Source organism: Pituophis catenifer, unplaced genomic scaffold, assembly GCF_029215685.1.
Source record: "Pituophis catenifer annectens isolate HBS135680 unplaced genomic scaffold, rPitCat1.0.hap2 SCAF_12, whole genome shotgun sequence".
Taxonomy (NCBI): Eukaryota; Metazoa; Chordata; class Lepidosauria; order Squamata; family Colubridae; genus Pituophis; species Pituophis catenifer.
The window spans coordinates 22147016-22164820 of NW_027256892.1; the positions used below are offsets into that span (position 1 = coordinate 22147016).

The window sequence follows — 17805 nt, forward strand, 5'->3', positions numbered from 1 at the left end:
AAATATCCAGAAGAAGGGTTGCAATGCAAATCAGCTTCATATTGCGATCAAAAAAATACTGTACGGAGTCTTTGCATTTGCTTCTTCAGTCTGCACACTCCTGTTTAAAGTATTCATAGTTTTAAAGTTTGGCTTGTTAGCTGCTAATTCAAAACAATGCATTCTACTTCTATCCACTGGTTCAAACTCTGCAGATATGAATATATATTTTCCGGTTAACGTTTTCATAGAAGCGTTTGGAATTGCTACCGACAGAAAATTCAATCTTTCTTCATGACAGTAAAAATCCAATTGGATTGGACTTGACTGCTTGCATTTTTTTTTACAAATTCTGTACAGGGCCAGGGGGGAAAAAAGGTATTTTAAATGAACCTCTATCCAGATTTTCCCTCTTCATGGATTACTGCCTTGCCGTGGTGAAGTGGCTTGTGTAGCTCAATGAAGCTATGAGCTAAAGGCAAAAGGATATGACACTGGAAGATGAGCCCCTCAGGTCGGAAGATGTCCAATATGCTACTGGGGAAGAGCAGAGGGCTAGTACTAGTAGTGCCAGAAAGAATGAAGTGACTGAGCCAAAGCCGAAAGGATGCTCAGCTGTGGATGTATCTGGTGAAAGGAAAGACCGATGCTATCTAGGCAACTCCTCGGGGGGGGGGTAATCCAATGACGAAGAAGTTTAACTTGAAGTTTACATCTTTTTTCATTGTTGTGTTTGAGGTGTAGTAACAATCTCCTAGCATACTAAAAAGCAGAGATATCACCCTGCCAACAAAAGTGTGTATAGTCAAGGCTATAGTTTTCCCAGTTGCAATGTATGGCTGTGAGAGTTGGACCATAAGGAAGGCTGAGTGCCAAAGAATGGAGGCCTTTGAACTCTGGTGCTGGAGAAGACTCCTGCGAGTCCCTTGGACTGCAAGGCCATCCAACCGGTCAGTCCTAGAGGAGATCAACCCTGACTGCTCTTTAGAAGGCCAGATCCTGAAGATGAAACTCAAATACTTTGGCCACCTAATGAGAAGGAAGAAAGGACTCACTGGAGAAGAGCCTAATGATGGGAACGATTGAGGGTAAAAGAAAAAAGGGACGACAGAGAATGAGGTGGCTGGATGGTGTCACTGAAGCAGTTGGCGTGAGCTTAAATGGACTCCAGAGGATGGTAGAGGACAGGAAGGCCCAGAGGAATGTTGTCCATGGGGTCTCGATGGGTCGGACACGACTTCGCAACTAACAACAAAATCCAGGTTTTCAATACTGCTTTGATTTTGCTCCATTGTGGGGGGAACCGCCTCTGTTTTGTTCCGATCGGAGCAGATTAAATAAGTCCGCACGGCTGAGATAAAAGAGAAGAGATAAGGCACATTTTTTCCAATGTGAAATATTTGCAGACGAGTGTGTGTGTGAGAGAGAAAGAGGGCACGCCGTGTTCTTCGCTCGTTCCTTTCGAAGAATGTGTTTCTATTTTGTTGGTATGGCTTGGGAACAGAAAGGATCAGATAACTTCACACTTCGTTTTGAAGACTCTTGCGTTGAGCAAGCACCAAATGTATGCTAAAGAGGAGGCCAGAATTAACAATATAGAGTGCAGTAGATATATTCATAAACATGCACCCTAAACATTATTAAGCAGGAGTGATTACTATAGCCTTATGCAAACTTGGGTTCAAAGCTATGGAGAGGAATTATTTTATTCTCAAGTTCCTGCCTTGCGTGTAGACAGTTTTGTTTAAGAGACCTTTGGACTATATACCCAGGAATTCAATAGAACTGTGGCAGTGGTGGAATTCACTTTTTTTTTTACTACAGGTTCTGTGGGCGTGGCTTGGTGGGCATGGTGTGGCTTGGTGGGCATGGTAGGGGAAGGATATTGCAAAATTTCCATTCCCACCCCACTCTGGGGCCAGCCAGAGGTGGTATTTGCCAGTTCTCTGAACTACTCAAAATTTCTGCTATTGGTTCTCCGAACTACTCAAAATTTCCGCTACCCGGTTCTCCGAACTACTCAAAATTTCCGCTACCAGTTCTCTGAACTACTCAAAATTTCTGCTACCGGTTCTCCGAAAAACTCAAAATTTCCGCTACCGGTTCTCCAGAACCTGTCAGAACCTGCTGGATTTCACCCCTGCCTTATGTCTTATTTCTACCTCTATTCTAACTTCTAATCAGGCCACCATTACTAATCCTAGTGTTAATACACTTGTTTATATTAAGACATAGGACTATCTTGAGGGTGCTCCAACACTGGAGGTTTTTAAGAAGAGATTGGACAACCATTTGTCTGAAGTGGTATAGGGTTTCCTGCCTAAGCAGAGGGTTGGACTAGAAGACCTTCAAGGTCCCTTCCACCTCTGTTATTCTTTGGATCACGTTTTACCAAACCTGCATAACAATAAAAACTCTGTAGAGGAAACAGAACTAGGACATTGTAAAAAGCGAAAGTGTAGGATGGAAACTCGAGTCAGACATAAGCAATTAAATGTGCAGAACAGGTTGGACTGGTTTGGCTTCTGCCACTGCGGCACAGTACAAATTTAACAAATTTAAAGCACCTGAAGGCCAGACAAGGAACAATGGATGGAAACTGATCAAGGAGAGATTCAACCTAGAAATAAGGAGAAATTTTCTTTGCAGTGAGAACAATCAACCAATGGAACAGAAGTGGCCTTTAGAAGTTGTGGGAGCTCCATCACTGGAGGCTTTCAAGAAGAGATTGAACTGCTCTATCAGGAATGGTGTAAGGACTCCTGCTTCGGCAGGGGGTCCGACTAGATGACCTACAAGGTCCCTTCCAACACTGTTATTCTATTTCAAGTGCAGCAACTTTGCAAGCTGAGAAAAGGGAGCTTCTGTGACTCTTAAGAGGCCTGGTGTCACAGCTTTTGATCATTGCTCAGTGATCATTACTATGGATCATGGGATCAAGCCAAGCATTCCTGCTGTCGTTTCCATTCCATTTCAAAATCATTCAATTGAAACAGGTGTCGATGAGGAAGCTTGGAGACAGCCAGTCTTTCCTTCGGTGTAGGACACGGGATGAAAAGGATTACGTGGGTATCAAGTCTTCGCATGCTGATCTTTTGCAAGAGCCTTCTGAGCAGTGGCGGAATTCAATATTTTTTTACTACTGGTTCTGTGGGTGTGGCTTGGTGGGTGTGGCTTGGTGGGCATGGCAGGGGAAGGATACTGCAAAATCCCCATTCCCTCCCCACTCCTGGGGAAAGGATACTGCAAAATCCCCATTCCCTCCCAACTCCAGGGGAAGGATATTGCAAAATCCCCATTCCCTCCCCACTCCAGGAGAAGGATATTGCAAAATCTCCATTCCCACCCCACTCCAGGAGAAGGATACTGCAAAATCTCCATTCCCACCCCACTCCTGGGGGAAGGATATTGTAAAATCTCCATTCCCACCCCCCTCCAGGAGAAGGATACTTCAAAATTTCCATTCCCACCCCACTCCTGGAGGAAGGATACTGCAAAATCTCCATTCCCAACCCACTCCTAGGGGTTGCAAAATCTCCATTCCCACCCCATTCTGGGGCCAGCCAGAGGTGGTATTTGCCGGTTCTCCAAACTGCCAAAGAGCTCATTTTTTTAAAAGCACCAATGCAACATTAAAGAAAAACAATTAAGCAATCAGGAAAAGAAAACAAGCAATTAAGTCTCTCTCATTTCCCTTGCATCATAAACCACAGAGATTGCTTTGTCCCAACCAGGCTACATGTGCAGGAATGTCCTTGAACAGGTAGTCCTCAAGGTACGACCAACACAGTCTTCAACGAATGACAATTGAGCCCAGAATTTATGCTGCTAAGTGAAACAAATTCGTTAAGTGAGTTTTGCCACATTTTACAACCTTTCTTGCCCCAGTTGTTAAGTGAATCATTAAATTAGTAATACGGTTGTTAAGTGAATCGGGCTTCCCCATTGACTTTGCTTGTCCGAAGGTCGCAAAAAGGGGATCGCATGACCCCGGGACACTGCCACCGTCATAAATATGAATCAGCTGCCAAGCATTTGAATTTTGATCACGTGGGAATGCTACAACGGTCGTAAGTGTGAAAAATGGTCATAAGTGACTTTTTTTTCCAGGATGTTGTAACTTTGAATGGTCACTATATGGACTGTTGTTAAATCCTGGACATTTGTCCATTTGTTGGGCAGGTGAAAATCAAACGAGTTAATTGTACTGATTAATTGAAGTTGTTTTTTTATGGCTGCGTTTCTGCATTGTTGCTATATTTTTTTTAAAAAAAATTGATTTATATGCCGCCCTTCTCCAGAGACTCAGGGCGGCTTACAGTGCATTAAGCAATAGCCTTCATACTTTTGTATATTTATACAAAGTCAGCTTATTGCCCCCACAAACTGGGTCCTCAATTTACCTGCCTTAGAAAGGATGGAAGGCTGAGTCAACCTTGAGCCTGGCGAGATTCGAACTTACTTTAATTGCAGACAGCTCGTGTTAAATTACAGTGCCTTGTCTGCAGAGCTATCCAGGCTCCTATTCAGGTACTCCTTGACTTACAACCATCCATTTAGTGACCGCTCAAAGTTAAAACAGGAATTATTAACATGAAGATTAATCAATATTAGGATGATAGTATAATTATGATGATGATGATTAAAAATATATGTGTAAGTGATTAAGTCTGTTTTTTTGTCCATAGGCAGTTGAGTAGTGTTTCAGTCTTGGCAGAGATGGCAGTTTTCTGCATCTGAGGATGAAATCTGACTTTTCTGTTGGTGTGTCATTTGAGTACAGATTTTAACGCTTCTTTTTATGACGGTGCTAAATGTAGAAAACACTCACTTCCCAGGTGCCTTTGGTAATATAGTAATAATAACTTTATTGTCATTGTATGTGTATACACAGTATACCCATACAACGAAATTCACTTAACACTCAAAGACCAGGTCCAACACACATAACAATCCCCAAACACCCCCCCACCCACCACAAATTCCCCACCCCTAAACCACCCAAACATCCACACAACAGACCAAGTAATGCTGTCCAACAGCTCACTGACGGTGGCCCTTTAGTTCATTGTTGAGTGCAATTATAGCTCTAGGATAAAAACTATTCAGAAAACATGTGGTCCGAGTTTTAATATCCAATACAAGAGGTAAATTGGCTTTCAAGAAGCGGAGGCCGTAACCCTCTATATTGGAGAAGTTAATCTGCACGTGGTGTTTCATTTTTTTTTTCCTTTCATATACAAAATTCAGGTAGAAAAGGAATTGATCAATATCTTCAAACAGAATTGCCAATTCATTTGCTTTCTATTGCAGAGCTGCCATTTTTGCAGCTTGCCATTTTGCCAGATTGCAGAGCTATCCTCGCACCCTGGACATAAACTGCTTCAACTCCTACCCTCAAAACGACGCTATAGAGCACTGCACACCAGAACAACTAGACACAAGGACAGTTTTTTCCCCCGAACTCCATCACTCTGCTAAACAATTAATTCCCTCAACTCTATCAAAATATTCACTAAATCTGCATTACTATTACTATTAATCTTCTCATGGTTCCTATCACTCGTCTCCTCCCACTTATGACTGTACGACTGTAACTTGCTTCTGTATCCTCACGATTTATATTGATTGTTTCCTTGTATTGATTTGTACCCTATGACTATCATTAAGTGTTGTACCTTATGATTCTTGACGAACATATCTTTTCTTTTTATGTACACTGAGACCGTATGCACCAAAGACAAATTCCTTGTGTGTCCAATCACACTTGGCCAATAAAGAATTGTATAAAGATCCGTGAACATTATTTTTCTGCATCTTTGTAATTGCACAGGTATATTCAGTAGATGAAAGTTAAGCTTACGCATTCTGCTAAATCACACCTAAAATGTAGTGTGGTTTCATGTCATATATGAATCCTATCATGGGTTTGTAAAACACACATGGTGAATTAGATGGCTACAGCTTGTTCCACTAACCATGTTTGAAATAAATCCTATACTGTATTAGCATGTTGTACCAACCCATTCATTGCCATCTAGTGCACACATACATGCTCATTTGCTCACTTACACACAGAGTATATGTTATGCACTGACACACACAAAAAGTCTTATAGGTTTTAGTTCGAGCTATCTTTCAGGTTGAAATAGTGATAATACAACCTGATGTTTGATTAAAGGTGACGGTAGGGGGAAAATAAAAATAAGAACGACTCTGCGTAGCAGATCAACTGAACTGTTCAACTGAACAAGGAGAGATTCAACCTGGAAATAAGGAGAAATTTTCTGACTGGGAGAGCAATGAATCAATGTGAAAGCCAGAGAAGGAACAATGGGTGGAAACTGATCAAGGAGAGATTCGACCTAGAAATAAGGAGAAATTTCCTGACAGTGAGAACAATCAACCGATGGAACAGAAGTTGCCTTCGGAAGTTGTGGGAGCTTCATCACTGGAGGCTTTCAAGAAGAGACTGGACTGCTCTATCAGGAATGGTGGAAGGACTCCTTTTTTCGGCAGGGAGTCGGACTAGATGACCTACAAGGTCCCTTCCCACTCTCTTAATCTGTATCTGTATCAGTTTGCCCAACCTGGTGCCCTTCAAATAAATTGGAATTACATCACCCACAATAATGTACACATCACATCTATTGGTCCAAAGTGGTCAATAAACTCTTCCCGGGGACCAATTCACTCTGTCGAATTTTAGCTTTGTATGAGCTTCTGCCAACTCTTAAGGAACCAGGTACGACAAAACCCAGACTTTCTATAAAAAGATTTTTATTATCAAACTATATTTGTACACTGCAATCCATGGCCAGGCAATGCAAATTGACACCCGCTTAGCTTCCACTGGGATAGCTGCAGAAGATGCCATCGTCACGCTGAACAACAAAAATACAACTTTGAAGAAACCTAGTTCAAGTCGAGGGTTGTCCTTTTTTTTTTGCCGTGAATGGGAAGAACAATTCTTCGGTTTCTTTGGTTCTATATACAAGAGACTTCAGACTTTGTACATATTCAACACTTAAAGGATCGGGCAATAAAAACAGGAAATATTCAAGTTGGTAATCCCAGGTTAATTCTTCTGCAGTTCCGTGGTCCTTCTTCTTTTTTCTTTCTTTCCTTCCAGGGAGAAGATCCTGCTACTCGTTGATATTGCACAAACACAAAACTTTGAAGGAGCTGCCCCCAAAAAAGGCCACTGATATATGCTGTCCGTCACTTTCAGTAGTACATGTTTTTATCCCACCAGCCTGTAGTGAAAGGAGAAAAAAATAAATAAACATTTCTTTTTTAATAAGTAGGTTGGTTGGCATAATGAATGCTATTAATAGGAGAACATATTTATATCTCAGATTGGCCTGTGGGGACTTTGGAGCTCTCTGAGCTTGATTGTTTTCTTGCAAACGTTTCATGACCCAACTAGGTAACTGCATCAGTGCTAGGCGAGAATGGGGCTTGCTCTCCGCATATATACAGAGATGATGTTACCTAATTGGGTCATGAGATGTCTGCAAGAAAGCAATCAAGCTCAGAGAGCACCAAGGATCCTACTGAATGCTATTGAACAGATCGTTCTGACCTAGCCTTCCCAAGAGCATGAAGCAGACTCCTTGTCCTGACAAAACCCCTTTTTATTAAGTTACTGTGAATTCCTCTCATTCACATCCAGCGAAGTCTTTCAAGGGTGAATTTTACAATCACAGACCTTATCTGGCTTGGAGAGGTGCCAGGCCGATATCTTCAAAACTTGGCAAAAAGTCTCGGAGAGTCACAAACCAATTAAGCGAACTAATTGTGTCCTGCAAACTCCACTCCCCTTTTGCTCCTCTTTTATTCCCTATGGGAGGGGCCATTCATCATTCCACCTGTGGCCTTACTCCTGAGTCGACCCTTGTTCTTTAGCTGTTCCCTTCATCTGGCAACTCTCACACTGGGAACAGGCTCCAGCTGTTCCTCTGCCTCACTGATGTCTGACTCTGAAGGCATCTGATAACTGTTGGATGGCCCTGGCACCCTCTCCGCCTCCGACGCAGAGCCCTCATCAGAGCCTTCCCCAGACTCCAGGACTGGCCCATCTTCCTCCCCAACCTCCTCACTGTCCGAATCTGCTACCAGCTACTCTGGTGAGCCACAACACAGATCTCCCTGGTCCATTAAGATAATTATGGGGTATCTCCTCTCTCTCTTCTTCCCAGATCTACACAGACCTTGAAACCAAGTTTCCTGGATGCATCTGATTTCAAGGATTCAAAAGGGCACCTCTGCTATTGTTCCAGAAGACAAGACTCTGTAAAAGGGTCCAAGGTTTTGAGAAAGGAACAAACCTCAGCTCCTAAGGCCTTATGTAACCCTGTGTAACCCCAATGGCTGCCAATGAGAGTCCTACCACCATCACCAAGTTGCAATAAAATTGTCATCTTGCGTGCTTGAAGTTTCTGAGTTTACTGTCTTCCATTCATTATTTTAAATTCTGTCTAACCTAGTTTTTGTCCTAGCCTGGTCACCTCCATTTCTTTTATTTTGACCACTTCGTGCTGACCCAGATTGTTGGGGGCATGATACTGATCAGTGATGGGATTCAAGTAATTTAACAACTGGTTCTCTGCCCTAATGATTTCTTCCAACAACCAGTTTGCCAAACTGCTCGGAAAGTTAACAACTGGTTCTCCCGAAGTGGTGCGAACCGGCTGAATCCCATCACTGATGCTGACTCTGTAAACCGCTTAGAGAAGGCTGCAAAGCACTAGGAAGCTGTATATAAGTCTAAGTGCTATTGATATTGGTACTGCTATACTGACCACCTGAATATCAATTAAAGATCTACTGAGGCCTTTAGCAGGTATCAGACTAAGTGTAATTCGACAGTAACTCTAGGAGATGTTCAGGACTTCTTGGTTGACCATTTTAGTCAAACGCTTGTCGACTATCTATTTGGGATGTTTTTATTTTATTTAGGGGGTGACACTTGATGGCCTCAATGAGCTTTGCCCAACTTGCTGCTCTAATGCAAAATAAAATAAAAATAAAAATGTTTTCCTATCCAAATCCAAAAGGATGATTAGGGGGACTGGAGACTAAAACATATGATGAACAGTTGCAGGAACTGGGCATGGCTAGTCTAGTGAAGAGAAGGACCAGGGGAGACATGCTAGCAGGCTTACAATATTTGAGGGGCTGCCACAAAGAGGAGGGGGAGGGGGTCAAGCTATATTCCAAGGCACCTGAAGGCCAGACAAGGAATAATGGATGGAAACTGAACAAGGAGAGATTCAACCTGGAAATAAGGAGAAATTTTCTGACAGTGAGAACAATCAACCAATGGAACAGAAGTTGCCTTCGGAAGTTGTGGGAGCTTCATCCCTGGAAGCTTTCAAGAAGAGACTGGACTGCCATCTGTCAGAAATGGTGTAGGGTCTCCTGCTTGAGTGGGGGGTTGGACTAGATGACCTATAAGGTGCCTTCCAACTCTGTTAATCTAATCTAAAACCTCCAAGGTCCCTTCCAGCTGATTCACTCTATTCCATTTCCAACTCTGTTAATCTGTATAATCTGTATCTGTATGAATCTCTTTATTCAGGTGGGATTAAAAAACAACTATAACATCAGTCTTGGAGCCTGGACAGGACTGTCTAATCAGGGCAACCAGAAATGCAGAGTTTTAAATTCCATTGAAATGACAATGGCTCTAAAACTATAACTGGCTAACTTAATGTTTTATGTCACATTTGGCTTCTCTCCAAACCAATGAACCCTTTATTAGAAAGTGAAGTGGAGCCAAGTCTACTGGCTTGCAATTCCTGGTGCCAAGACAAAAAAAAAATAATAATAATCCCTGACCTGAAGGAACCTTTTACATCTTTTTTTTTTTTTTTGGCAAGGGCGATATTGCCTGCGATAACGAGCATTTAATTGAAATTGCAGATTCAGTAATGTTCGCTTGGGTTGCAATAGATGTGGAAATTTAAAGTGTGCGTAAAACGCTATGGCAAATCTAGACAGCTTACTAAAAAGCAGAGACATCACCCTGCCAACAAAAGTGCATATAGTCAAGGCTATGGTTTTCCCAGTTGCAATGGATGGCTGTGAAAGTTGAACCATAAGGAAGGCTGAGCACCAAAGAATGGAGGCCTTTGAACTCTGGTGCTGGAGAAGACTCCTGAGAGTCCCTTGGACTGCAAGGCGATCAAACTGGTCAGTCCTAGAGAAAATCAACCCTGACTGCTCTTTAGAAGGCCAGATCCTGAAGACGAAACTCAAATACTTTGGCCACCTAATGAGAAGGAAGGACTCCCTGGAGAAGAGCCTAATGTTGGGAACGATTGAGGGCAAAACAAGAAAGGGACAACAGAGAATGAGGTGGCTGGATGGAGTCACTGAAGCAGTCGGCGTAAGCTTAAATGGACTCCGGGCAGAGATGGTATTCAGCAGGTTCTGGAGAATCAGTAACCGAAATTTTGAGTAGTTTGGAGAACCGGTAAATACCACCTCTGACTGGCCCCGCCCCCATTCTCTGCCTCCAGAGTCCCAGCTGATCAAGGGAATGGGGATTTTGCAGTAACCTTCACCTGGAGTGGGGAGGGAATGGAGATTTTACAGTATCCTTCCCCTGCCATGCCCACCAAGCCACACCCACCAAGCCACGCCCACAGAACCGGTAGTGAAAAATTTTGAATCCCACCACTGACTCTTGGGGATGATAGAGGACAGGAAGGCCTGGAGGAACGTTGTCCATGGGGTTGCGATGGGTTGGACACGACTTCGCAACTAACAATAACAAAATAAAACGCTATGCCACTTACTTCCTGGATATCGTCTGATGAATAACTTGCGCATTTCATCATAGACCCATATCAAGATGGCAAAAGGCACGGAGACGAACCAATACTGAAACCTAGACAAGAGAAGTTTGGATGGGAATTAGGAAATACACATCATGGATACAAACTTTAAAAAGCAGGGATGATATTATACTACAATCACAGCAACATGTAATTTTAATGTTGTTAGCCACCGAGAGTCACCACAAGACAGTTGGGCGGCTATATAAATTTGTTTTAATTGATTGTAATTCATTAGCCTAACTAACCACAAGAACTTACCGAAGAGGTGTGAAACTCAAGACATTGATGCTTCCAAGACCGTAACAGAGAATCAAAGCTATTGCTAGCTGTGAAAATATACCAATCCAGATTACTTTGTTCCTGAAAAAAAAAAAAATACAGCTAAGGATAATCATATTATTTATGAGATGTGCACATAGCAATAGCACTTAGACTTATTTACCACTTCATAGTGCTTTACGGGCCTCTCTAAGTGGTTTACAGAGTCAGCCTACTGCCCCCAACAATCTGGGTCCTCATTTTACTGAACTTGGAAGGATGGAAGGCTGAGTCAACCTTGAACCAATCAGTATCGAACTGCTGGCAGTGGGCAGAGTTAGCCTGCAATACTGCATTCTAACCACTGTGAAGGGAGGGAGGGAAGAAGGAAGGAAGGAAGGAAGGAAGGAAGGAAGGAAGGAAGGAAGGAAGGAAGGAAGGAAGGAAGGAAGGAAGGAAGGAAAAAAGGGCAATAGCAATAGCACTTAGATTTATATACCGCTTCATAGTGCTTTCACAGCCCTCTCTAAGCAGTTTACAGAGTCAGCTTCTTGCCCCCAACAATCTGGGTCCTCATTTTACCCACCTCGGAAGGATGGAAGGCTGAGTCAACCTTGAGCCAGTGGGACTTGAACTGCCAAACTGCTGGCAATCAGCAGTCAGCAGACGTAGCCTGCAGTACTGCACTCTAACCACCGTGCCACCATGCCAGATGGAGAGCCTTTGATAGTATCAATAGAAGGTTCGCATGCAGATGTTACTATGCACACGTATGTGGTGGGTGGTCAGGAAGAGAGGATAAAATCCCTGCTTGATCGGCTAGATGTGGTTTCTCTCTGTGCGTAGATGTGTTTCCTTCTAGATCCCCAAAGCTCCTCAGTTTTTATTTTAAGGACTATATATTTCTAGTTGTTTAGGATCACATTCTTAAGGTGCTCCTGAGTCCAAATTTGAATCTTATGATTCATTCATGGGCAATGATGCTAGCACTGCATCTCCTGATGCTTTCTTGAGCCCAAGTTTGAGTTCCGAAATTGTTTGGACAACTTTGTGATTTTGTTTTTCTCGGGGTTCTGAGAGGCCACCTTCTCAGCAGCAACCAAGAACGAGGAGCAAATAGCTTGTTCTAAGCTCCAGAGCTCACTGTAACAGCATTGTCAAAAAGGCACTAAGTGTTGTTAACCTAATTTTGCTAAGTTTCTTCTCCGGTAATATTGTATTGCTAACTAAGGCATACAAACAAAACCTTTGCCAGACCAATTCTTGAATACAGCTCGTCCGCCTGGAACCCACATTGTATTTCGGACATTAACATGATTGAGCAGGTCCAGAGGTATTTTACAAGAAGAGTACTCCACTCCTCTACTCACAATAAAATTCCCTATGGCACCAGGATTAAAATTTGGGGCTTGGACAATCTGGAATTGCGCTGCCTGTGGTCTTATTTAAGCATAGTACACAAAATTGTCTGCTACAATGTCTTGCTGGTCAAGGACTTCTTCAGTTTTAACCACAATAGTACACGGGCAAATAATCGATACAAACTCAAGGTAAACCGCTTCAAACTCGATTGCGGGAAATATGATTTCAGCAACAGAGCGGTCAATGCCTGGAATGCTCTACCCAACTCCGTTGTTACAGCCTCAAATCCTCACAGTTTCAATATCAAACTGTTTACCGTGGACCTCACTCCATTCCTAAGAGGTCCGTAAAGGGGGCATGCATAAGTGCACCAGCGTGCCTATTGTCCCTGCCTTACTGTCCACATTTATCTGTACTTACTTCCTTTGTTTATATTTATGTTTATACCTATATCTGCTATCTTATACATGTTTGACAAATAAACAAAAACAAACAAACAAATAAATAAAATTTAGAAACCCATGGAATCTACTATGATAGCAGTCTTCCAATATTTGAGGGGCTGCCACAAAGAGGAGTGGGTCGAGCTATTCTCCAAGGCACCTGAAGGCCAGACAAGGAATCATGGATGGAAACTGAACAAGGAGAGATTCAACCTGGAAATAAGGAGCAATTTTCTGACAGTGAGAACAATCAATCAATGGAACAGAAGTTGCCTTCAGAAGTTGCAGGAGCTTCATCACTGGAAGCTTTCAAGAAGAGACCGGACTGCCACCTTTCAGAAAGGGTGCAGGGTCTTCTGCTTGGGTGGGGTGGGGGTTGGACTAGATGACCTACAAGGTCCCTTCCAACTCTGCTAATCTGTATCTACACCAACCTGAAAAGCCCTTGTTGGAAAATGGAGTTCCGTCTGGTCTTCCTGATGATTAAATCCGCCACTTGTTGAATGGTGATGCTGACGAAAAAGGCCGTGTAGCCGGTGAACTGCAAGTTTTTCCGTTGCTCAAAGGTCTGCAGAACATGGAGAAGGAAGAGAAATTAAATTGCTGAGCTCAAGACAGACTTTCATAGCAAAGAGTCGTCTAGGACAGGGATCTCCAACCTTAGCAATTTTAAGCTTGGTGGACTTAAACTAAAGACTGGCGTTTTAAGGACTTTGCTTTCATTTCATTTAGAATACGCTGAGAATGAGTTAATTCTCAGCTGTTTTAATAAAATCTGTTTGTTTTTTGGAACTGTTTTGCATTTAATATCAACTACGTGGGCCTGGTTCACAACATTATCAGCTAATTATGATGGCTTTATAAGGTATCTTCTAAATTGGTAGCTGCACTGAGTGAAGGAACCCATTTGATCCTTCCTGGAATTTGATGGATGACTTCAAGACTTATACTCGTACCGACTCAGTAAGTGGATTTAGAGAGATTCCTGTGAAATGAATCACTGGAACTATTTTTAGATGTTCCACCCAATATAGCCTATATTACTAGACAACATAAGAACGGTGGTTTTTTTTAGGCTGAACAATGTACAGTGAACACATCTAATATGAAATCTAATCTTAGTGTTGTGACCTGACAGCCGCCAGCCCCTCCAGCAGCTGAATCAAAGGAGGAGGAGGAGGAGGTGTGGGAGTCAGAGGCCAGCATCAAGGCAACCTGAGAGCACCGAGGGGGAAGAGGGAATGGAGCTGGCAGACAGAGAGACAGAGGAGGAGCCTGGGCCGTCCATTAGCCCTCAGATGGAGAGTCAACAGCCCCCAGGTCTGGAGGTGGCTGATGAGGAAGAGGAGGAACAGCTGGATCCAATGCCTGACAGGTGGATGTGCAGAAGGCAGAGGAGAGGAGAACAGTGGAAATCTATGGGCCGGTCCTTGGGACAGAAGAGCTACCGTTGCTAGCGAAGCCTTACCCTAGTTCTGGGGATAAAAGGCAGGGGGTGGAGATGAATAGGTGTGGCAGACAACTATTCATCTCCCTGCTGGACAGACTTATTAACCTGCTGTGTGTGTGTGTGAGAGAGAGACTTTTTGCCAGGGCTGCTGACGCTCCAAATAAAGGGAGCATTTATTTAACTACAGAGGGTTTGTCTGTTTGGGAGCCCGGTGAAAACACTTAGGAGCTGTGGAACCAGGAAATAAACCATGCAGGACTGGACTTTAGATGTCCAAGCCAACAACTCAGTCTCCCAACATTAATGGCTACATATTGTGCGCAAGACATGCAACCAACTGGAAAGAGGGATTTGCCAGTGGGTGTTGAAGGAAGCCGAAATCACTCGTTTCAGGGGCAAGGATGCATTGACAACATGAAAGCATACGAAGCTATTTCCAAATTGTACCGAGAAGAGATGTGGCAAGACCCTGTCGGTAGATCGTTTGCTGTAGAATGGGTCAACTGGCAGAACTTTGCAGGCAATGTCATTCTACGCCTGGGGTAGTTTACTGACTAATGTTATTTAATGCTAAACTGATATGATATCATGGATGAGGCTGATATAGGTTTCACATAAGCAGGCCCAGGGCTATCTCATTAGGCTCTGTTATGGAGGTATTTTTGTCAAATCTTGTCTCAGTTCAGAAGGTTAAAGGGGGCGGTGGATCTGGTCAGGACATTGGTGAAAGACTATAAGGAAGTCTCACGGCTCTAGGCTAGGTTGGGAAATCAAAAATAATTATCTCGAAAGAAGGCAATCCCAGACTCTACAGTAGAAAACTACGAGGTTACCGAAGTCAACTTCAAAGAGACTAGGACTTTAAAAAAATACTGTTAATGCAGCGGTGAAATCCAAATTTATTTACTACCGGTTCTGTGGATGTGGCTTGATGGGCGTGGTGTGGCATGGTGGGCGTGGCAGGGGAAGGATACTACAAAATCTCCATTCCCTCCCCACTCTTGGGGGGAAGGATATTGTAAAATCTCCATTCCCACCCCACTCTGGGGACAGCCAGAGGTGGTATTTGTCGGTTCTCTGAACTGCTCGAAATTTCCGCTACGGGTTCTCCAGAATCTGTCAGAACCTGCTGGATTTCACCCCTGAGTTAATGTCTCTTAATGAATTTAGCACTGAAGAAATTATTATCCTTGCTGTACCTATAGATATTGGGGTGGGGGGAGGTTTGAATCAATGTTGACTACTGTCTGGACTAGTCCTTGCTAACTTCTTGGCATCATTGTTGGAAGAAGTTTGTCCTTGCTTCAGAAGAAAGTGAAGCTTTCTTCAGTTTCTTCAGAAGCTTCTTGGATGAGAAGCGAAACGTTTACAAGGGGGAAAACAAAACCTCCAATAAAAGTCCAGTTGCCTTTTGTAAAAGCAGCTTTGGGACAACCGTGACCTGGATGACTGAGAATCTCCATAAACACTTTCTTTGCCTTCTTCCTACAGTTAATAAAGAGTGACTGGCTTAAAGTCACCAGTTGTCTTTGGGGCTAAGGTGGGACACAATTACCGTATTTTTCAGAGTATAAGACGCACCAGACTATAAGACGCTCCTAAATTTACAGGAGGAAAACAAGAAAAAAATAGTTTTTGGCCTCTGTGTGTCGTGTTTTTGCTCTCACAGGCCCCCAGAAGCACTCTGCAGTGCTCTTCATGGCCCGTTTTTGCCAAAAACACACCCGTTTTCACCAAAAACAAGCCTGGTTTTGCCAAAAACATATCCATTCTTGGCCTTTAGTGTGCTTCTGGGGGCCGGGGAAGTCGAAAACACCCGTATTCGGTCTATAAGACGGACCTAAATTTTCACCCACTTTTAGGGGGGGAAAGGTGCGTCTTATACTCCCAAAAATACGGTAAGTGGAATCTTTCTTCTCCTAGACTGGTCCTTGTCTTTGACTCAGCATAACGGATGCCTTCAATGAATGAGATTTGCAACACTGTACCCATTCTTGTCCATAGCTGTCTGGCAAGTCAGCCAAATTTTCCTGTTCCCACGGAATTCGGATACGGAGAAGAGAGTGAGGAAGCCATCCTTGCTCAGCATAAACAGTGAAATAGGTCAAAAAGGCTCCAATGGTTTGGAGAAGGCCTGCAAGAGAGACGAAAGGGTTGGCTTTTATAGGAGAAGAAAGCTGATGAAAAAAAGATTAGAAGAACATCTACCCCACTGTTGTCTCTGGAGGCATTTGGACCTCAGTTAGCAGGATCCTGGTCATTCAAGATGAGAAATAGTCTCCATGTTCACCCACAAAGATCCACCCCCAACACCTACTCATTCCTCTCTGGTAAGAATTTCCCGTATCATACCGATTTGCAAGTAGGAGTAGACTGCAAGCTCCTGGTTGACCAGTCGGTCTCTTTTTTTGTGCCTCGGTTTCCTCTTCATGATGTCACTTTCCGCTTTTTCATAGGCCAAGGCAACGGAAGGAATCTGTACGAGGAAAGACAAGAAGTTGTTAGGAATACTCATACATTTGTTTGATTTGTGTTTACTCTACACAGAAAGTAGCAGCGGTGGGTTTCCAATATTCTTACCACTGTTTTGCCCCGTGCGCATGGACTTGCACCCGGCCTCGAAAACTTGCCTAAATAGGATACTATAGAGCCGGGTGGGTGGGCGGCCCCACCTTCAATCTCCACTACCGGTTCACCCAAACTGGTACGAACTGGCTGAATATCACCTCTAGAAAATAGTCATGCCAAGAAAGTCTAACCTACAATACCCCTATTAACCTAGGACAGGGGTCTGCAACCTTAAATACTCAAAGAGCCATTTGGACCCATTTCCCACAGAAAAGAAAACACCGGAAGTAACAAAAGTGGAGTGGGCATGGCCAATTTGATGTCACTCACTTCCACCAGTCACATGACACCCCCCTAGCTATGCGTACCCAGCCAGTCATTAAGGCAGAGAACCAGTTGTTAAAAAACACCAGGAATCACAAAATCCTTTTGACATATTTCTCTCTCCCTTCCCTCCCTCCCTCCCTCTCTCCTCCCTTTCTCTCCCTCTCTCTCTGTATCTCTCTATATCTCTCTCTCTCCCACTCTCTCTGTCTCTGCCCTGGCCGCTTCTCCATCCCCCGCCATTGCCCTTACCTTCTCAGGCCAGGCGAGGAGTGACTGAGAGGGGAGGGCGAGGGGCAGGGCCAGCCAGTGCTGGGATCACCTGACAGGGAGCCACAGCAAAAGGCCGAAAGAGCCACATGCGGCTCTGGAGTCACAGGTTGCTGACCTCTGATTTAGGATGGTATTCAAGGAAGTACCAGACTAGTAAAGAACAGCCTAACCAAGAAACCACCAAGAACATTCTCACAGACATTGACAGGCAAGCCACTAGTACATAAACAGAGAGGAAAAACCCACTGCCTTCTAGCACTGATGATGCTACCTTGTTGGGTCATGAAACATCTGTAAGAAA

General features: G+C 43.6%; 1 protein-coding gene across 1 annotated transcript in view; it reads right to left on the bottom strand.

The window, feature by feature from the left end:
• Window positions 1-7136: 7136 nt before the first annotated feature.
• Window positions 7137-17805, bottom strand: part of ATP12A (ATPase H+/K+ transporting non-gastric alpha2 subunit) — a 45136-nt gene continuing 34467 nt past the window's right edge. The window contains exons 18-23 of the mRNA XM_070952191.1: window positions 16692-16815; window positions 16328-16473; window positions 13324-13457; window positions 11085-11186; window positions 10785-10876; window positions 7137-7235 (exon numbers count right to left, since the gene is read on the bottom strand). Of these exons, the coding sequence (XP_070808292.1) occupies window positions 7207-7235; window positions 10785-10876; window positions 11085-11186; window positions 13324-13457; window positions 16328-16473; window positions 16692-16815 (627 nt within the window). The 3' untranslated portion in view covers window positions 7137-7206. The remainder of the gene's footprint in view (window positions 7236-10784; window positions 10877-11084; window positions 11187-13323; window positions 13458-16327; window positions 16474-16691; window positions 16816-17805) is intronic.